This window comes from Westerdykella ornata, assembly GCF_010094085.1.
Source record: "Westerdykella ornata strain CBS 379.55 unplaced genomic scaffold EI97scaffold_23, whole genome shotgun sequence".
Taxonomy (NCBI): Eukaryota; Fungi; Ascomycota; class Dothideomycetes; order Pleosporales; family Sporormiaceae; genus Westerdykella; species Westerdykella ornata.
The window spans coordinates 265,459-285,087 of record NW_022986873.1 but is presented as its reverse complement, the minus strand read 5'-3'; the positions used below and the strand labels follow the sequence as shown (position 1 = coordinate 285,087).

At 55.0% G+C, this 19,629-nt stretch overlaps 8 protein-coding genes across 8 annotated transcripts; 6 read left to right on the top strand and 2 right to left on the bottom strand.

Annotated features, from left to right (window-relative positions):
- The first annotated feature begins 99 nt into the window (after nucleotides 1-99).
- Nucleotides 100-1,857, top strand: EI97DRAFT_435635 (uncharacterized protein). The gene is made up of 2 exons (XM_033798907.1): nucleotides 100-726; nucleotides 793-1,857. The coding sequence occupies exons 1-2, from the start codon at nucleotides 148-150 to the stop codon at nucleotides 1,579-1,581; spliced, it is 1,368 nt and encodes a 455-aa protein (XP_033651526.1). The 5' UTR covers nucleotides 100-147; the 3' UTR covers nucleotides 1,582-1,857.
- Nucleotides 1,858-2,409: 552 nt separating this feature from the next.
- Nucleotides 2,410-5,031, top strand: EI97DRAFT_382589 (kelch repeat protein-like protein; the record flags this gene model as incomplete). Its single annotated transcript, XM_033795863.1, has 6 exons — nucleotides 2,410-2,878; nucleotides 2,927-3,004; nucleotides 3,057-3,157; nucleotides 3,213-3,746; nucleotides 3,801-3,922; nucleotides 3,978-5,031. 6 exons carry the CDS (start codon nucleotides 2,410-2,412, stop codon nucleotides 5,029-5,031), a joined length of 2,358 nt encoding a protein of 785 aa, XP_033651525.1.
- A 29-nt stretch (nucleotides 5,032-5,060) lies between these two features.
- Nucleotides 5,061-7,960, bottom strand: EI97DRAFT_435633 (iron-sulfur clusters transporter atm1, mitochondrial precursor). The gene is made up of 7 exons (XM_033798906.1): nucleotides 7,395-7,960; nucleotides 7,070-7,338; nucleotides 6,842-7,018; nucleotides 5,991-6,783; nucleotides 5,860-5,933; nucleotides 5,593-5,809; nucleotides 5,061-5,544 (listed from the first exon to the last, which is right to left on the bottom strand). The coding sequence occupies exons 1-7, from the start codon at nucleotides 7,834-7,836 to the stop codon at nucleotides 5,459-5,461; spliced, it is 2,058 nt and encodes a 685-aa protein (XP_033651524.1). The 5' UTR covers nucleotides 7,837-7,960; the 3' UTR covers nucleotides 5,061-5,458.
- A 337-nt stretch (nucleotides 7,961-8,297) lies between these two features.
- On the top strand, nucleotides 8,298-10,069 carry EI97DRAFT_479682 (uncharacterized protein; the record flags this gene model as incomplete). Its single annotated transcript, XM_033802010.1, has 6 exons — nucleotides 8,298-8,493; nucleotides 8,549-8,667; nucleotides 8,725-8,796; nucleotides 8,854-9,143; nucleotides 9,191-9,407; nucleotides 9,464-10,069. The coding sequence occupies 6 exons, from the start codon at nucleotides 8,298-8,300 to the stop codon at nucleotides 9,743-9,745; spliced, it is 1,176 nt and encodes a 391-aa protein (XP_033651523.1). The 3' UTR covers nucleotides 9,746-10,069.
- On the top strand, nucleotides 9,843-10,419 carry EI97DRAFT_444537 (uncharacterized protein; the record flags this gene model as incomplete). Its single annotated transcript, XM_033799909.1, has 2 exons — nucleotides 9,843-10,130; nucleotides 10,207-10,419. The coding sequence occupies 2 exons, from the start codon at nucleotides 9,843-9,845 to the stop codon at nucleotides 10,417-10,419; spliced, it is 501 nt and encodes a 166-aa protein (XP_033651522.1).
- A 443-nt stretch (nucleotides 10,420-10,862) lies between these two features.
- Nucleotides 10,863-11,327, top strand: EI97DRAFT_382492 (cupin family protein; the record flags this gene model as incomplete). The annotated part of the gene is made up of 1 exon (XM_033795856.1): nucleotides 10,863-11,327. The coding sequence occupies one exon, from the start codon at nucleotides 10,863-10,865 to the stop codon at nucleotides 11,325-11,327; it is 465 nt and encodes a 154-aa protein (XP_033651521.1).
- A 2,365-nt stretch (nucleotides 11,328-13,692) lies between these two features.
- Nucleotides 13,693-15,022, top strand: EI97DRAFT_140816 (GTPase NRas precursor). Its single transcript, XM_033793200.1, has 2 exons — nucleotides 13,693-14,033; nucleotides 14,090-15,022. The coding sequence occupies exons 1-2, from the start codon at nucleotides 13,956-13,958 to the stop codon at nucleotides 14,786-14,788; spliced, it is 777 nt and encodes a 258-aa protein (XP_033651520.1). The 5' UTR covers nucleotides 13,693-13,955; the 3' UTR covers nucleotides 14,789-15,022.
- A 530-nt stretch (nucleotides 15,023-15,552) lies between these two features.
- Nucleotides 15,553-18,066, bottom strand: EI97DRAFT_444534 (acetyl-CoA synthetase-like protein; the record flags this gene model as incomplete). The annotated part of the gene is made up of 6 exons (XM_033799908.1): nucleotides 15,553-15,998; nucleotides 16,087-16,819; nucleotides 16,880-17,269; nucleotides 17,319-17,503; nucleotides 17,625-17,777; nucleotides 17,838-18,066. 6 exons carry the CDS (start codon nucleotides 18,064-18,066, stop codon nucleotides 15,553-15,555), a joined length of 2,136 nt encoding a protein of 711 aa, XP_033651519.1.
- Nucleotides 18,067-19,629: the final 1,563 nt, after the last annotated feature.

Genomic DNA, 19,629 nt, shown 5'->3' with positions numbered 1-19,629 from the left:
CCTGTTTTTGTCCACACGTCGCGCTCTGACGCCCAGCCGAATGCGGAAGGCCGTCATCTCCAGGGCTGGACCTCACCTCACCTGGGCACCTTGGGCGAAAAAAAAAAGAACTGCGTTCCAGCACCCTCTCCCGCATCACCGTGATCCATGGATACCTTCGTGTCTCGCAAGCGCCGAAGACTCTCGCCTAGCCCCGAGCCTACCGCCGAAGACGAGGACTCGACTGAACTCAAGCTGGCATTGCTGGCGTCACTACACCCACAGCTCGATGGAGACGTACTCCTGGAGGCGCTTATCCATTTCGAAGGCTCTGTCCAGCAAGCTTCGGTGGCTTTGGGTCGCGATCATGCGTTCTCTCCCACAAGGAAGCCCGCACCCTCGCGCATCGGACACCAGTCGTCGCTCTCTGCCTACGGGATCGCGCCAGGCGACACCGAAGTGACCAAACGGCCCCGGACCAGGAAAGGGCGAACTCTTCACCTGTATGACCCGCAGGACATCGAAGCTCATACGCCATGCTCCATTATTCACAACTTTCTTCCTGCCAATGAAGCAGACGCACTGTTGCTCGAGTTGCTTGAACAAGCTCCGACTTACTCCAAGTTGGAATTCCAGCTCTTTGAGAGAGTGGTCAAAAGTCCGCATACCTTCTGCTTTTACGTCAACTCTCTGTCCGACGCGGAGGAGCAGAAGGCGGAATATATCTATGATGGAAGAAAGGTCGAGGTAGGTTTGAAGTGGTCCTCGTGATATTATTCCCTCTGGAGCCTCCTCCGTCTAATACGCATGCAGGACGTGCGCCAGAGCACTCCAGAAATGCTCAAGGCATCCAAGAAGGTTGAAGAGGCTGTGAACAGTGAAATCCAACGTCGTATACGCGACTTTTATCCCAACGGCAGAAAGCTCAAATATCAGTCCCCCGAGCCATGGCGTGCCAACACTGCCTTTGTAAACTGTTACGACGGGCCCCATGAGAGCGTCGGCTATCATACTGACCAGCTTACCTACCTTGGACCCCGGGCTGTTATTGGGAGTTTGAGTTTGGGTGTGGCACGCGAATTCCGGATCCGCAAGATTGTTGCGGAAGACGAAGATCATCGGAAAGAGGACGGCTCGCTCGCCGATGCACAGGGACAAATATCCATCCATCTCCCGCATAATTCGCTCCTAGTCATGCACGCAGACATGCAGGAGGAGTGGAAACACTCCATCGCTCCGGCTCAGGCCATCGACCCCCATCCGCTGGCGGGGAACAAGCGGCTTAATATCACTTATAGGAGCTATAAGGACAATCTGCATCCCAAGTACACACCAAGGTGCAAATGTGGAATTCCGACTGTGCTGCGCTGCGTCATGAGACGAAAGGAGACACGGGGTAGGTACATGTGGATGTGCCATACCAATTATATCCCGGGGCAAGAAGGTTGCTCCTTTTTCCAATGGGCCGAGTTTGACGACGACGGTGACCCGCCCTGGGCTTGGGCAGCAAAGGCAGAGAAGAAAACAGCCGTGGAGAGGGAAGACAGCCTGTGCAGGGAGCCTCGAGATGAATCCGTGGGGCAACCGACCAAGCGAGGCTGACCAATGCGGGGTGGCAGCCGAAGTTCTCCATAAAGGTCCTGCTTGCACGTACACAGTACGCTGTTCGGCATCAAGGTCAGTCATTAATTGTCTGGAGTACGTCGCCCCCAGTCGCTGGACACGGTGACTGAGTCCTTTGAATGCAGACGAGAATCCAAGAGACCCCTTTCGACATGCAGAATCCGGAAAGACGACAGGCCGAATCAAAGGCGCAGCTGCGACCGCAACACGGACTTCCATGGGCAATCAACCCAGTTTTGAAGATGGAGTGTGGGGGACCATCATCAACCTGTTGTTTGAATTGCGTGCACGGGTGAGGTGACGTCGGTTGGCGCCAGGGTCCTTCAACCTTTGAAATATATGTGCCCGACCGTTGCCGGCCCCACCAATGCGAACCCCAGCCGGTCCAGCGAGAGGCTTCGATCATTACCATGATGGGCTGCCTCATGACGTTCCCCCTTCTTTCCAGCATATCGCCGCACCATGGTCCTGATTCTTTTTGCTGTTGTCCTGGCCATGGGCCTGGCTGTCGCTCTCCTTATTATTACTCCGTGGTTCATTCGACTTGATCGACGCGTGCAACCTACGCTGTTCACGTTTTCCACCTGTCTGTGTTATCCCAAACTCTACAGTGCTACCAAGCAATTTCTCTGTACTGGTGACGAAATCCTGAACTTCGTATCTTGATAGCATAATTGGTTTGAAGGAAGACCCTTGTCCACCTGCCTCTCAGCTATCTCTCAGCTATCCCTAAGCTTCGCTCAACGCTGCCGCTCGGCCATCATGTTGTGGGAAGTACAGACGTGCGAGTCGCTGGATCATCTGGAAATGGAAGTTCCCAAGCGTCGCAAATCAGTCTTCATGGAAGTTGGCTTGGTTGACGAAGCCACTGTCCAACGCGAACGTTCACCGGCTCCGACCCTGATATCGCGCCGCACGCCGAAAAGCATACGTCCTAGCCGAACAGTACGGTTCAGAAGCCAAAACAGCCTGTTCGGGGACGAGGAGGGTGAAGATGCCAACAACAGTGACCTGGACGAGGCCTTGGGACCGGCTTTGGCGGATATGGCAACATCTGCAAATTCGAATATGCGGCCACTATCCTACCTAAGCCCGCAGGCGCACCGGCTGGCCTTGCTCGTGCTGGGCCTGATATTGGTGCTGCCTATCTTGCACACCAATCCCTTGTTTTCAATTGGAGCGAGAGCAAGTGCTATCCCGTCACATGCGCGTGAGGCCACTGTTAGCAAGCGAGAAGACACGAATACTCAGGTCTGCAAACGGTGGGCGCATCAGTGTAGGTACCGTCCTTCTCCCAACCGCACGGGCTACTAATAAAAGTCAGCTGCCGTGGTCAACGGAACACTCTACATCTACGGCGGCCGGTCGACCACCGATTCCAAGCAGACAAGCAACACATGGAGTACGTACTTGCATACTCCGTGACGCTCTTACCATTTCACTAATAGTGCTAGCTAATGATTTCCTGGCTCTTGATCTCACAAAGTCCTGGCAAATCAGCAGTCCATCTCTGAGGGGCCTCCCACGGCCCTCGGGTCCGCCCAAAGTATCAATGGTAAAGCGATCAAGACATGTACTGTAATTCAGTGTTTGAGACTCACGCCTACTAGGGTTACCTCTGGGGTTCGCTCAACTCACTTTTCTTCTACGGGGGAGAATTCTCGGACGACCCGCAAGCGTCGCCCACTGCCTTCTCCACCTGGGAGTACCAGATCGGGTCCAATCAATGGGTCGAACATAAAGAACCCAAGACATCCGCAGGTGAGCATGCGCCGGATGACGGCCAGCCAGTTCACCGCTCTGCCGAGGGAGCCGGTTTTGGTGTCGCCACGCTTGGGAGAGGATGGTATTTTGGCGGTCACTTGGACTTCCTTACCACCGAAGGTTGGAGCAACCAAGTTCCTCGGGTATACTTGAAAAGTCTACTGGAGTTTACCTTCCCCGGGTATACCAATAAACAGGTCAAAACCCTCGAGGACGGAAAGACAGCCGGTCCTGAGGGCGTCTATCGCAACATTACCGAAGGTGGCCTGCAGGATACGGCCGGTTTCCCCGAACGAGCCGACGGCCTTCTAGTGTACATACCTGGTTTTGGTGAAGAAGGTATCTTGCTAGGACTCACCGGTGGAGTCAACGAGTCGTTTGTACGTCAATGCCGACCCAGCCTCTTCTACGTGTCGTCTGCTTACTGTCTACAGACGCAAATGAACGTCATTGATGTCTTCGATATTGCCACTTCAAAGTGGTACAAGCAGAGCACAAGCGGTAGACAACCTCAGTACCGAGTCAACCCTTGTGCTGTGGTAGCTGCCGCCGCTGAGTACGTCACTTGACCTCGATAGTGCCGGATATGGTTCGCTGACAGGTTGAAACAGTGGTTCTTCGTATAACATCTACATGTTTGGCGGGCAAAATCTTCAGCCATTCAAAAACCAGACTCAATACGACGATATGTGGATCCTCTCCGTTCCGTCATTCACGTGGATCGAGGTTAAGATGGGACCGGATCAGTCTGTGCCTTACCCGCGCGCAGGCCACACCTGCCATATATGGGACAGCCAGATGATTGTGGTTGGTGGATATGTTGGCCAAGAGCTGTCTTGTGATGCTCCGGGCATATACGTCTTCAATACATCGAGCCTGCAGTGGTCCGACCAATTTACAGCCCTCACCGGCGAACGAGCACTTCGGCCGTTTGATGGGAACAAAGACAGTGGAAACCCGCTCGCCCAGCAGGCCAACCAACGGGGATTCGATGCCAAAGCTGGACTGCAAGGTTCCTATGGCTACGCTGTACCACCTCTTGTCCAGTCCGTCATCGGTGGTAAGGAGACAGGTGGCGCAACGCTGACTGCACCGGTTCAGACTCCGACTGAAGGTCCGCTTGTGACTGGAAGGCCACATACCTACACTGTCACAGGTCCGAATGGAGCCGTAATCACCGAGGTAAGCGGAGGCGGTGGTTCAGGTGGTGGCGGCAGAGGAACAAACACAGGTGCCATCGTGGCTGGCACCATTGCCGGGGTGTTTGCTGTGGTAGCCGGGTATATGGCCTTCTGTGCTTGGGTTTACAGGAAGCAGGTCAAGATGTGGAAGGCACATGCCGCCGCGACTGCTGCCCGAACTGAGAAGCATCCGGACGGCGCTCTTGGTGCCACGGGGCCAACGGCAACTTCTGCCTCAGGAAAGGACTCGAGTGACAGGAACGCGAGCGATGCATTGTTCCCACCGACGGATAGCTCGAGCGCAGGAGGAGCGCGAATGAGCAATGATGCTGGGCCGGCATCTGTTGTCGACCCGCTGGGGAGGAGGAGTAGTGGCTCGAGCTCTACCGAGGACTTGCTCGCTGGGCAAGAGCCTACTTTCTGGGGCGCGCGGGGTGTATTGCTAAACCCGAGAAGGAGTTTAAGGGTAATCAATCGAGACTAATGACGGCGATTCACGATGCTATTCTGCACTGCACTTCTATATTATATAGTAGCCACCTGAGTTGGTACGGAAATATTTAGCTTGATATCCTTTTCGGTCGTTTGTGCTCTACGACGTACTGCACGAGTCCTCTAATCCGCCTCAATCGGCGCTGCTGATGTTGGGTCAATATCTGGTGAGACATCTGTTTTCTATCTCAGCCACGCCCTCGTAGCCGCCATAGGATAATCAGGAGCCCTTCATCCGGGTATATTGTTTTCATATTAGTGGAGAATGGTGAAGACGTACGTATATGGCCGTTGATTTTAGGCTGGGGTATTACTTGCGGAGATCACCAGAAGCCAATCAAGCTATTCCAGGGCTCAAAAACAACAAATACAGACTCAAATAGCCTGCACTGTGGGTCCATATCTCATGGTCCGCGACGTTATCTTAGCACCTTCTGGGGGTCGTCAAGCTTCTGTCTTGGCGGTTTCGCCTCCTCCCCGCTATCAGCGAAGAGAGTCTCCTGAGCTGTGACGGTGTTAGTGCGGTTAGGAGACAGCCATGCAGGCAACATACCACTCCAGAGCTCCGAGTAAACGCCAGCCTTGTCTACAAGCTGCTCGTGCGTGCCACTCTCCACGACCTGGCCGCCCTTCAACACGATGATTAGATCGCAGTCGTAGATGGTCCGGAGACGGTGGGCCACGAAGACGGAAGTGCGTTTCTTCTCCTTCAGGATGCTGTTGATGTGCGATAGCAATGCCTGCTCGGTGTGGGTATCTAATGCAGAGGTCTGTCTTGTGATCAGTGGAGTCGAGGAGGCAAAGCGAGATGAGCACATACTGCTTCATCGAAGAAGAGAAGTGGCGGGTCTTTGAGGATGAGACGAGATACCGCCAGGCGCTGCTTCTCTCCTCCTACGCACGCATTAGCATCAGGTACCTATCGTTTGTTCTGATGACGGAACCGCCTACCTGAAATCATCATGCCGCGCTCCCCAACCATGGTTTGGTACCCATCTGGGAAATGTTGGATAGTCTCGTGGATGTGTGCTCGTTTGGCAGCCTCCACAATCTGTTCCCTGGTTGCTTCCAGATTTCCGTAGTGAATGTTGTGTTCAATGGTGTTATTGAAGAGGGGCGTATCCTGTGGCACAACGCCGATGGCTTTTCGCAAGCTGTCCTTGGTGACGTCTCGCAGGTCCTGGCCGTCGATCAAAATCCTTCCTTCCTGTACATCGTATGAGCGGAAAAGGAGTCGCAAAATGGTGGATTTCCCGCATCCACTGGGCCCTACTATAGCCACCTTCTTTCCGGCAGGGATCGTCAAGGATAGGTTTCTGAGGATTGGGCGATCGGGCCTGTAGCCAAAAGTGACATTTTCAAACTTGATCTCACCGGCAGAAAGCTTGAGTGGTGGCGCGTTTGGCTTCTCCTTGACGCCGACGTTGACTTTTTGGAGATTGAACAAGGTTTCCATGTCGAGCAAACTCTGGCGAAGCTCTCGATATACGGATCCAAGGAAGTTGAGGGGTACCGACAGCTGGAAGACGAGCTGATTGACCATGACAAGATCTCCGACAGTGAGCTGCGCGGTTGCGACGCCATTCGCTGCCAGGTACATCATGGCTGTCAGAGCGCTGGAGAAGATGATGTTCTGCCCAGTGTTCAGGAATGCCAGGGATGTTGCAACCTTGATGGATGCTTTTTCGTACGCTTGGAGGCACTTGTCGTATCTAGCAATCTCATACTTCTCGTTGTTGAAATACTATGGTGATGCAGTGAGCCTCTGATCTTGCCCCTGCTTTGAGTCATGTGTGGCGCACCTTGACAGCCTCATAGTTGATGAGCGAGTCTACTGCAGTGGTCGCAGCCTTGTTATCCGCGGCATTGGCCTGTTTGCGGAATTTGGTGCGCCACGACGTCGTCAGAATCGTGAAGGCGGCGTAGGCCGTCATGGTAGCCGCTGTGATCAAGGCAAATTGTGCACCATACTGGTATGTCTACAAGGGGTTAGATGTTTGGGCGCAAGCAACAATGGACGGGTGGGTTACCAATATACCGCAGACCAACGATATCTCTAAGGCGGTTGGGAGTATGTGGAAAACCATGGACGTAAGGAGGAAACTAATGCCTTTGGTTCCTCGGTCTAGCGCCCGAGTCAAGCCTCCAGTTTGGCGGGACAGGTGAAAGCTCAGGTCCAATTGCAACAAATGACCATAAACGCTGCAGGCAACTCTCCTGATGGCCTTTTGAGCAACGCTGGCGAAGACGGCATTACGAAGTTCCTGGAACAAGGTAGCACCCATGCGTGAAACACCATCTACCCCCCTCAGCAAAATGTCTGCATGATAGCTGTCCGGAGCGTGGCGAGCTTACAGGCAATCACCATGGAACCTGCCACTGTCCACGCCGTGCCTCCAACGGCCAAGAAATCAATGTTCATGGAATCGACGATGCTCTTGAAATAGAAGGGAATCTGCACATTGAGCAGCTTGGCTCCAACAAGCAGCCCTACAGACAGCCCTACTCGGACCCTGGTGCCCAGATTGTCCTTGGGCCAGAGATATCGTGACATTTCCTTCATGATGGCCCAATCCGCCTTGCGCTGCTGTTGGGTCGACACGACCTGCTCAGAAAGCAGCGCGTCGGGTTTCGCAGGCACCTTGGACGCAGCAGAGGGCGCCCGCTGACCGTGGGCATCTTTTCGGTGGACGGAACCGGTCACAAAGACTCGTGTGAGGGACGAGGGCAGCCGCTGAGGGCGCAACCGTGGGAGGCCCGGCCGACAGGCGGCGCGGGCAAGCGGCGGAATCAGCATTGCACAAGGGACATATTCAGAGACGGGACGGCGGAGCAGAAGCGCAGGACTGTAGAGGGATCGGGGAGGAGCAGATTGGAGCTCTATGCGGGCGGGCGGGAGTTCGTGATGGCGCGATTGAAGGGGTTGTCGCTAGCTATGATGTTGATTGAATACGCCAAACTCGTATCGTATTCAAAGATTGGTAATACCCGCTATCGCCATCCCCGTGGCTAGGCTACAGCTCCAGCCTTTTCTTACGGATATATTTCCCTTTCGGACCGCTTTCCCTTCTCCTGGCGGCTTACTCAGTGCATGGCAGCTCCGGTGGAGCCCTGGGCCCTGGGAGCTGTGTCACAGTGCAGGTGCATCTGGACGGTGGACTTCGGAAATCTGCTTGCGTCCAGCTTCTTGAGCGCTACGCTGGTGGACGTCACGACGCGCGCAGCCAGCCGCCAGCAACCAGCAACCAGCCACCAGCCATGCTCCGTCCGGCTGCTTCCTGTCTCCGGACATGCTGTCTGCGCGCCCTCGCGCCCGCCGTACGGCCCGCTCGCCGTGCTCTGGTTGTTCCTGTGCGATGCATCAACATCACGGCCATTGCGCCGCCCATTTCAGAACCCACCCTCGATCGCCCCGCCACCATTGAAACGCCTCCAGGACCAATTCCCTCCCCAGGTATGCTTCTCTGCCGTTCCTCACCATGTCCGTCATTCGCTGATCCAGAGTTCAGATGCCCGCTTCGAAGTCATCGGTTCACCCTTTTCGCTCCTCTCCGCTTCTCTTTCAGCCTCCCAGCAGCTCTACACCCGGCGTGGAACATTGGTTGGCCTCAGTGGCAAAGGAGAGAATGTAAAACTCCGCTAGTCGTCAGCCGCAAAGCTGTGAGTCGTCAGCTCACCCTCACAGACTCTCTCTACCTTGTCCTTTCTCGAGCCATTTCGACGTGCACCCGTCGGAATTCCGTTCCTATACCAGAAAGTGGGAGACCTTGGCTCCACTCTCAAGCCTTTCGTCTTGTTCCTAACGAAACTCCAGGTTACATCAACATCTCCTATTACCGCTCTCATCTCCACCAAATCTCCCATATCCTCCATCGTAACGGTCCATCTTGACGGCCGACAAGACTGGCTTATTGCACAGCGCCAGGCGCTCCTCGCCTGGACTGGTCTCACTCTCGTACTCAAACCTCAATACAACTTCAAGTTGGGCATGGCCAACTGGGGCAACACCCATGTCACCGGACGAGGCCTGCTTGCCCTTACGGGGACTGGCCAGATTTACCAAGTGCGACTAAAAGCCGGCGAAAGCTACGTTGCCCATCCCAGGTTCGTACATGCCCATTTGAGCCTTGGTGGTGCTTACTTTGTTGCAGCAATGTAGTGGCCTATACTGCATCCGCTAGCCCTCCGCTCCCATTCCGGTTCAAGTCCTCCAGCCTCGTATTTCAGGTTCCCGACCTGGGCTTTGGTTCTCTCTTGCAAAACATCAAATTCTTCAGGGTGATGAGTGAGACTCCGACTTGGAGAACACTGGCGACTGTTGCGCATACAGTCAAAACGTGGCTGAGGCGATCGATATGGGGGGATCGGGTACGTCACCACGCCAGGCAAACCAGTATTGTCACAACCTCAGCTAACGTGACCAGCTCTTCGTCCGCTTCGAGGGCCCCACTACCCTCTTGCTTCAATCACGGGGCTCACGAGTAAGCGATGTGCTCACTTTGAAGGACGTCGACGAGATAGCCGCGAGCCCCCCAGGTGCTCTGCAGGATACCATCTCGCGGAAGATACGGGAAGACATAAGAGAGATCGAGGCCAGCCACGCGGCCGGGCCAAAGACGCCCATAGCATCACAGGAAGCAGGTGACGGGTCCAAAGTTCGATATGCCACCGTGCACAACGGAAAGGTCGACTTTGAGAAGCCATGAACAGTCTCGCCTTGGCCATAGTAAAAAGTGTACCATCGCTGTAAAATTAGGGTTCCATAGTTTTGGAGCCATTGTCAGAGATACCCAATTGTTAGCCATGTATGCATCCACAGTACACAGTCTGCATCCATGGATGGGCCGAGAACAAGTATCCTTGGCGCACGTCATGGGATCGATGGTCCTAACCTATCACCAACGCAATCCATTCCAGCCATGTTCCTCATTTTCCGTCTCTCAATCCTCAGTATCGACTGCAGCTGAGAATGTGTCTTTTCACAACAACGCGTACCGTCGACGGTCGCCATGCCGTTTTCGACCGAGGAGGAGGAGGGGGAGGGAGGGGAGGGAGGCCCTAATCGACGACAGCCCCGAGATGCGCAGTTTAGTAGGCATCATCCATACTATTAGTAGGTTCTCCGCTTTGCTCCCTTCCTCTTAAACTGCGCTAACCTTGCAGATAGGCCCCTGGCTACTACCACCACTACTACCTCCTCTACCTCCTCTACCTCCTCTACCGCACCACCACCACCACCACCACCACCGCCGCCGCCGCCGCCGCCCTCCCCCTCCGGCCCCGTCAGCAGCAGCAGCAGCAGCAGCAGCAGGAGAGAGAGGAGGAGGAGGAGATGATGGTGGTAGAGGAGGAGGAGCAGCAGCCATTGGGTCCATTATAGATGGCTTCTCCCGCATTGTCAGCATTTCTCGCACAACACTTCAGAACTCGGACGATTGGCATAGCCGAAAGCCGCAGCGTTGTTGGTCATGGCCAATTGCAGTCGGAGAGCTTGCCTAATCTGCCCGGACATTAGCGAAACTCCGGTGCTGATCCCATCCATCAGTGCGCAAGATGAGAGTCCCATCACAACCATGACAGCGCTCACGTCAACTCTGAGTAACCTATAACACTTCCCCACGGCCCGCCACTCTTAGCCTGCATTATGTGCGCCTTGCTCGAGGCTTTCCCTTCGCGACGATAACTCATTCAAATCACTCCGCCGCCTCCGTCACAGATCGCCTTTGCTCTGCATCACGCATGCATATTCTCTCCCGCATATGGTTTCTGGCTTCTCTGATTTGGGCATCGTTCACGACAGTTGATGCACACGGCGGCAATAGGATGGCCGGGATCGAGAAGCGCAGTGCGGAAGAAGTCATCCAGGCACTCAATCTCCAACCCAACGTCGAAAAGGGATGGTTCACCGAGACATATCGAGATGCTACTTCCTTCAACAATCGATCCTACAGTACAGCCATTTACTATCTCCTCGAGGGCTCCGTAGGGTCGTCATACTGGCACCGGGTGGATGCCGCCGAAGTCTGGCACTATTATGCTGGCTCACCGCTTATTCTCGAGCTATCATACGATGACGGAAAGCCTACAGAGACACACCTCCTAGGTCCCAACATCTTCGAGAACCAGAGGCCACAGGTAGTGGTTGAGAAGCACCAATGGCAGAGGGCCAGGAGCCTTGGAGATTGGACGTTGGTGGGAACGACTGTGGCACCTGGGTTCGTCGAGAGCGGATTTGAGCTGGCGCCACCAGACTGGGAGCCCAAACGAGGTCCGGGAAACGAACAGTAGAGGTCCATGGGAGTCCATCGAGTCCGCGTGTTCGTTCTGACAGCTGTCCAACCGTGCAGTTGGAGCGCGAAAGCAAATGTCTACAGCAAGATCATAGATGCACCCAGCGCTGGGGTTTGTAATGTACAATGATTGCTTGAGTTCACTTCCCTGTGCAAACAGATCCTCAATCATTGCATATCTCTGGTCTTGGAGACGGACAACCCGACAACTACGCACTACGCCTGTATCGGCGGGGCTGGGACCACCTTTTTGGCCACGCGAGCCGGCGAGCCCATGGCTACACTCCAAGGCGGGATATCCTTGGTTACGACGGAGCCAGCGGCAATTGTGCACCCATCCCCAACCGTCACACCGGGGAGGATGACCACATGTCCTCCGATCCAGCAGTCACTGCCGATGGTGACGGGTTTGGCGAATTCAACGTCATCCCTGCGACTCTGGACTTCCGTCTCGTGCGTGGCCGCGAAGATGGAGACGTTGGGTCCAAACATGCAGCGGTCGCCAATGGTAACGGTTCCGCAGTCCAGGATGGTCAGGTTGAAGTTTGAGTAGAAGCGGTTCCCCAAGCTGATGTTGCAGCCATAGTCGATGGCGAAGGGGGGCTCGATGAAGACGTCGTCGCCTACGCTCCCCAATATCCGCTTCAGCATCTCTTCTCTCTCCCTGGCAAGGCTTTCGAAGGTGGGGTTGGTGTCGTCGGAGGGGAAATAGTTGTTGTACTTGTGTGCCCAGGCTCGAGCTCTGAAGCGTGCATTTTGCAGCTCGGGCGCCGATGCATTGTAACTTTCAGCGTCAGCGAGCGAATACACAAGTGTAACCTGGGGGATTCGTTCTATACAGCATGCCAGATAGCATCCTTTCGTACTCTTCACACCAGGGAACGTGGTTCAACTTGTGCGCCTTTGCGATCTCTACAGCATTCTTCTCGTTGGCGGCCATTTTTTTGCCCGGTTGAAGGCTTCCTCTATTCCAATCCGGAAATGTCGTCGAGATGTCGTGCTGTGTCGCTAACCGAACCTTGGAAAGCAAATGGCAGGGAGTTTGGGAGTAGAGGGGGATGTTGCCATCAAGGCTGGTTCCCAGGTAGCGTTTCCACTTCAATGTTGGCCTACCCCCGCACGTGCTTTATGAAGCTTCCAAGGCTTTTTTTGTTCCTATAACCTAGCCGATCTTAGTCTAGCTAGATTCCACTAGCCCAGCGTTTGTAATCTAGAGCATACATACAAGTAGATGTACTATTCTGAAATCCAGTTTCTGTGTGTCTAAGAGATAGAAGTTGAGCCGGAAAACCGACTATAAGACTGCATGTGCACCTTAACCAAGCTGGGGGCGACAGAACCATACTTGTACATACAGTAATAGCAGTAGACAGCAAGTTCCGGCGACCGGGATGCGCCGTGTGCGATATTACTTGTACTGTACTGCGGTATACACAGTCGGCCAGTCGTGGCAGCAATCGCACCTCCATGTCCAGGTCCAGGTCCAGGTCCAGGGCCAGGTCCATCCTGCGTTCTGCATACTCGCGGCAAGGCAGACTTTGCCCGTGCCGTGAAGAAGAGGAAGGGGATGCAGCTGTCTCTCCCGACACTGTTGGTACGACCATGCGCGCAGAGGCAAAGGCCGAGGCACTTGCTGTGATGGAAAGAAAGTCTCTCTGGTTTTTCCCTCCTAGCTACGGAGTACTGTATGTTAGTTAGTATGTATGTACATACAAGTACGTCGACTTCTCGCAGCCTCGTTGCTTTTGCACTTTCGGGCAGCGAACAGAGAGGCCCCGGAACCCGCACGTGCCGGCCCGGGGGCATCCATGGATCCATGGATCAATTGCCCCAGCCATCACGTGAAAGCTCCCTAAACGCTCGGCCCAGCTTCCTCTCCCAGCGCTTGAGTGCGCCCCCGCCCGCCCACCACCCACAGTCCCACGGTTCCACCCCTTTCCAGACCATCATCCTTCATCCATCATCCCAGGAAATCGCAACCACGCAAAGACCAGACCCTTTCCCGACTGCTTCCGCTGCCTTTGCGGCCTCACCCGTCACCTCGTCGAACCCTCTCGTTGCTTCTCGACAACCCGTGCCACCGACCGCTTCCTGTTGCTGCCGCCGCACCCCGTGCACTCGTCCCGCCCACTCCTCCTCCTCCTCCTCCTCCTCCTCCTCGTTCGCCGTGTCACCCTGTGCTTCGCCATCGTCCCCCGCTTGCGATCCGAACCCTCCAGATCGACGTTTTGAAAAGCTGCTGCAGCGATCCGCCAACACGCCCACCTGTCCTCGTCGTCGTCGTGTCTGCTCTTTCTCTCCCGTTTCTCTCTCTACCCACTTCCTCTCCACGACGCTTCTCGCCCCACGACCAACTCAGATCCCTCTCCCTCCGCTCCTATCCTACTCTACGAGCAAAGCTGAGCGCCCACCCGTCACCTGCTCACGTCGCCTCCACCCACCGACATACCTACTACGTGGCCTGGTGCCTGCACGACTCCATCCTTCAGCCCCATCACCGCCTTACTGTGGTGGTGTCGCTCCTCCCGGTCCCTGATTCCTGGCCGAGTCCGCCTTCTACTGCTCCTCTCCAGCCCTCCTCACCCAAGGACCTGGATCGAAACCCTGCATCAATACCTCCTCCACAATGGCGGGGAAGATGACATTGTACAAGCTGGTCGTCTTGGGAGACGGAGGCGTGGGTAAAACCGCTCTGACCATCCAGGTAAGCTGCCACCCAACTTGGGCCCTCTGTCCTTCAATGCTGACCCTGCCCTGCAGCTGTGCTTGAATCACTTTGTCGAAACCTATGACCCCACCATTGAGGACTCCTATCGCAAGCAGGTCCAGATCGATGGTCAATCGTGCATGCTGGAGGTGCTGGATACTGCCGGCCAGGAAGAGTACATTGCCCTGCGAGACCAATGGATAAGGGACGGCGAGGGCTTCGTCCTGGTTTACAGCATCTCCTCGCGCTCCTCCTTTGCGCGTATCCAGAAGTTCTACAGCCAGATTCAACGTGTCAAGGAGACTGCCCTCTCGGGTTCGCCCACCTATCCGGGATCGCCTCTGAGTACTTCCTCCCTCGGCTCCGCGAGCTATGGCCCTGCGCCCGTCATGCTCGTAGGGAACAAATGCGACCGCGTCACCGAACGCGAGGTCTCCACACAGGAAGGTAGTGCTCTGGCAAAAGAGTTGGGTTGCGACTTTGTCGAGGCTTCGGCCAAGAACTGCGTCAACGTCGAGAAGGCCTTCTATGAGGTTGTGCGTCAGCTCCGGCGCCAGCGGCACCAGGGTGCCGGCAGGATTGACAAACCCCCAAAGATATCCGCACGTAACGGTACAGGCAGGGGCCGCCCTTATATCAACGACGTCGATGGCCCCCGTGGCCATGGCGGCAAGCACAAGGAGGGTCGAACCAGCGACCGCACAAGAAGCAGGCCGGGCAACGACAAGAAGCCGAAGTGCACCATCCTCTGACCCCCCCACCCGACGCCCTGCTACACCCCGCGCAGACTGTGGTGAAATCAACCTCTGCGCGCAACGTCTCCCACTATTCCCCCAACGTCGAGAACAGCCGTCCATTCCACACGGCATCTTCCGCTCCAGCACCTCAGACTACCGATCCTTTCAATGTTTACGAGTCGAACGATGCAAGCATCACTCCATTCTCGGCAACAGTCTGCCGGATGAGTGCTCCAGTCGTGCACTGGTACATTCGGCCACGGAAGCCCCGGGCATCGGAGTGGCGTTTAACTTTTTTTTCCATGCACGACAAGCATCCGGTCCAATTGCATAATCTAGGAGGCGTTTTTTGGAGTCACACCATATATGTTTGAACTTTTCCTTCACCAAAATCCTGATAGATTTTGTATGACGGCTTGGAGGATTGGTGTTGTTGGATTGCGTTGGTGGGATTTTATTATCATGTGTTCAACGGCCAGCGAGCGTTGTTTAGCCACCATCACCTTTGCAGTCAAAAAAGTATCGGTTTGGTACAGATGAGTTTTTTTCTCCGCATAGTTGGGGTTGCACACGTGGACACGGCTCTTTAGTTCTGGCTATTTTCAATACCATTTCTTTCTTCGTTTGATTTGTCGGTCCACCAAGGAATTGCACTGACCTTGTACCGTCTCTGGGGATACATATCTACAATAACGTACATGACGCTCCCTCGCTCTCTCACCTATCGGGTTAACAACACGAATACATAACAATCCCCATCCCTAGGCCATGTTGGGCGCTCAAAGTTTCGCCTTGACCTCGACGGCCTTGCGCAAGCCCGCGCCCTTCACCCTGAAGTACTCCCTGATCTTCGCCCTGGCCACCTGGATGACCTCGGCGTCCTCGATCGTCGTCGGCACCTGCACTTCCTTGTCCAAGTCGCCATGGGTCGCGTTCTCGAGCAGTTCCCGCAGGACGCGACGCAGAGTCTTGCCGCTCCGGGTCCGCGGGATCATGCCCTTGCCCTGGATCATCCCGCCCAGGCTCGCAATGGCGCCAATCTGCCTTCGGACGAGGCCCTGTACCTCTCGGTAGAGGGCATCGTCGGGCACTGCGGGATGCGGGTGGTGAGGCGTCGAGAGGGTCACAAACGCAAACGGGAGATGGCCCTTGAGTTGATCCGGGATGCCGACCACGGCCGCTTCCGCAATATTTGGATGAGATGTGACGGCCTGTTCGATGGCGCCTTTGCAGTACAGGGTGTTGTCAGCGGGTTGTGTTTTGACGCGGAAGAGTCATCGTCGCTAGAGGGCTAGAAATCACAATTCACGTACCCGTGCTGAACCGATGGGCGGCCACATTGATGATGTCGTCGGAGCGTGACATGATGGAGATGTATCCCTCCTCGTCAATCATTCCCGCGTCGCCCGTGTCGACCCACCTGCCTTTGAACCTCTTGAGGTAGCCACGGTAGAACCTCTCGTCGTCCTGCCATAGCGTCGTGAATGCCGTGGGTCCCAACGGTATCGCCATGACGATGTTCCCCATGCAACCCCTCTTCAACTCGTTGCCCTCGTCGTCAACAACGCGGACATCAAACCCGGGCATGGCCTTGCCAGCCGATCCGGGCCTGATGGGTAGCGGTTTCGGGCGAGACGTGGCCTTGAAGTCCAGGCCAGTGGCCGCGCTGAGGGCTATTCCGGAGATGGGGCTGCCACTCTCGCTGGACCACCAGTTGTCGATGACCAGCGCGCCTGGAGCACAATGCTTTGTGAGGAGACGCTGGTACATGTCAACAATGCTCGGTTCGCTACGCTCGCCAGCCAGGAAGAGCGCACGCAGCGTCTTGAGCCCCCCTCTGCTCCCGTATATCCGCTCAAAGTAATCGTTATCAGCGTCTTCGCGGCGTATCGCTCGAAGCGCCGTAGGTGCCGTGAACATGGTCGTCACCTTGTACTCCTCGACGATTCTCCAAAACGTGCTCGCGTCTGGTGTCCCCACTGGTTTGCCCTCGAAGAGCACCGTGGTTGCGCCTGCTAGAAGTGGGGCGTACACAATGTAGGAATGCTATGTATCGTAGTTTTAGTGTTGGAATCTGATGTAAGCTACTTTGGGTTGATGCCTTACCCCTACGACCCATCCAATGTCAGACGCAGTAAACATGACATCTCCCGGTCCGTGGACCCCGAAGAGATATTTGATGGAGAAGTTCAGGCCGACGGCGTGGCCACCGGCTTCTCGCACGACGCCTTTGGGAAGTCCCGTGGTTCCGCTGGTGTAGATGATGTAGAGGCCGTCTGCGCTGTCAATGGGTACGGCCTCGGCTTTCAACCCGCGGTTTCTCGCGCTTTTGACCAGTCTCTGCCAGTTCCGCTGCCCCTCCTCTTTCAGGACAGGGTCCCATCGAAGCTCACCACGTTGCCAAATGATGGTTTTCAGGGGTTTGAAGGAACTTCTGCGGACCGCTTCTTCGAGCAGCTTCTGCCAACAAGGGGATATCTCGTCAGCGATCCGGTTCTGGGTGTCCAACGAGCTAGTGGATCGCGGATTGCTGGGTTCACATTACCTTGTAACCCATGGGGCCTTTAGTACCTTCAATGCCACATGAGGCTGTCATGACGGCTTTCGGCTTGGATGCTTCCATGCGTTGGGCCAAGGCGTTGGAGGAGAACCCGCCAAACACGACGGCGTGGATGGCACCGATCCTGGCGATAGCCAGCATGGCAAACAGAGCCGCTGGTATCATGGGCACTAGAGTGTTGTTAGTTCATCTCGCAGAACACCGCGTTACGATGGCCTCTGCTTCATCTTCCCAGTGTCGACCGAAGGAAAGGCGCTGGAGCTCAGGCGCACGGGTTAGGGATGGACTTACTGTAGATAAGCACTACATCTCCCTTCTGTACACCTTCCTCCCGAAGTACGCCTGCCAGCGTCTCGACCTCGTGGAGCAGTTGCCTATACGTGTACTTCTCCTTGAGGCCCGTAACCGGGCTGTCCCAGCATATGGCAAGCTTATCTCCATTTCCTGCGGCAAGTCAGGATCGCGTGGGCACCAGTTGCGGCGAACGTCTCGTGGGAGATGTACCGTTGATGACATGCCTGTCGACACAGTTGAACGTGGTCGATATCTGGCCCCCAGAAAACCAGCTCCAGTGCTCATGCTTAGCACCGCTCTTTAGTGTTTTGGTGCGCTTCGTCAGGGCTCTGTCGGGTTTCTTGTGCCAGTGGACGTGGTCGGCTTGCGCAGTCCAGAACTTCTCAGGGTCCTCGAGTGACCGGCGAAGTACTTCGTCCTGGATGTGTTGGACTGCCATGGTCGACTTTGTGTTATGATGGACCATCCCCAGAATTTCGATTGGGCCGAATGGAGCAGTTAGTACGGACGTGCACAATATCCTCGGCTGTGACTTGTATGATGCTCAGGGGCGATGGGCGGAGCGGCTGTGTTGTTCGTCGGCACCGGCTGCAGGCGGAACATTTGAAGGGATACAAGCATCCGATTTTATATGCTGAAGGACCGGCCATGCGGAATCCATCCGGAAGGCCGTCGCCGAGGGTACTGGGAGGGCGCTAGCCCTTGGTGGGTGTTGAGCTATACCTATACCTCTACCCCGCAAATTCATACTCCCGGTCTTGGCTCTGGGTACTACCAGTACGAGATCCCTAACGAGCGGCCCAGGTGGCGATTTGTCCATGGCTCCCGCTAGTAGGTACTGTAGTCGCGATAGTCTGTTCTGTGTATTCCAGTCGGCTAGACACATGGTGCGATGGTGCCGAGTGCGCCGGTCCGGATTCGGTGCAGCTGTCTGCAGCTGTATAAGGGCCAGTATGTATGTAATCCATGATTCCGTATGTGTACTGTGCTCGGAGGTAGATGTGTGGCTAGCAAGATGAATTATCTTCTGTTGCACATCCACTACCGTATTGTGTATATGCTACTTCATTGGAATAGATTCCTATCATGGGTTGTTGCTTTCAACTTTTTGCAGGGGTTTTCATTTCGTTTCATCCATGTCCCCCGGAGCTACCCGGCAACTTCGCATTCTCCTGTGAACATTGAATACAGCTTCTCCCGCCTTGTGCATTGCCACTTGGAGATGATGACATATTAGATCGTCCTGAATTACGCCCTTATCCATATTTTTGAAGCTGTTTTCAGGGGAATGGTGTGTTGCTCCGTCGTTTGATTTTATAAATTGTAGTCGGTTCTTGATGAAAAAACAATACGACACATCACAAACACCCTAGGGTACAGAGATCAGCGGACGACATGCACTGGTGACGCAAGAACCAGAAGAAGGTACCAGAGAAAGTAAAAGCTCCCGTTTTGATAGCGTTTAAGACCGTATTTGACCTTATTATGGCCACATTTACAATATGGGTTACATCTGGTGAGTCGAGAGCACAGCAAAGGTCAAGGTCGCGAAATAAGATACACCCAAAAGCCCATTTAATTGCTGTACAGATAGTATATCACGAACCCCCATACTCCCCAAAGCCCATCTACACCAAGCCTGGACTGTACAAACAAGCACGACCATATGGAGCCGTATCTACTCTATAAGCAAAGGAGTAGGCAGATGAAGGCTTCCAAGGTTGGAGCCGGTTACGTCCTGAAGACTAACCGCTTTGAGCATGCTCGAACGTCACCTCAACCCATGTGGGACACTGAACATAAAAACTGATGGGCGGAGAGTAGCAGCCGGCGCCGGAATTGCAATCAAACAACAATCCGCAACAGAGGGGCAAGTAACAGTTAGCGACACACCCAATGCCCCAAAATGAGCGAGTTAGCGCAAACCGACTGGGCGCGTGCCGTGTCCATGTAAACACCCCTAGGACGCGACGCGACACCTGCAGCCAACCTTCACGGCAAG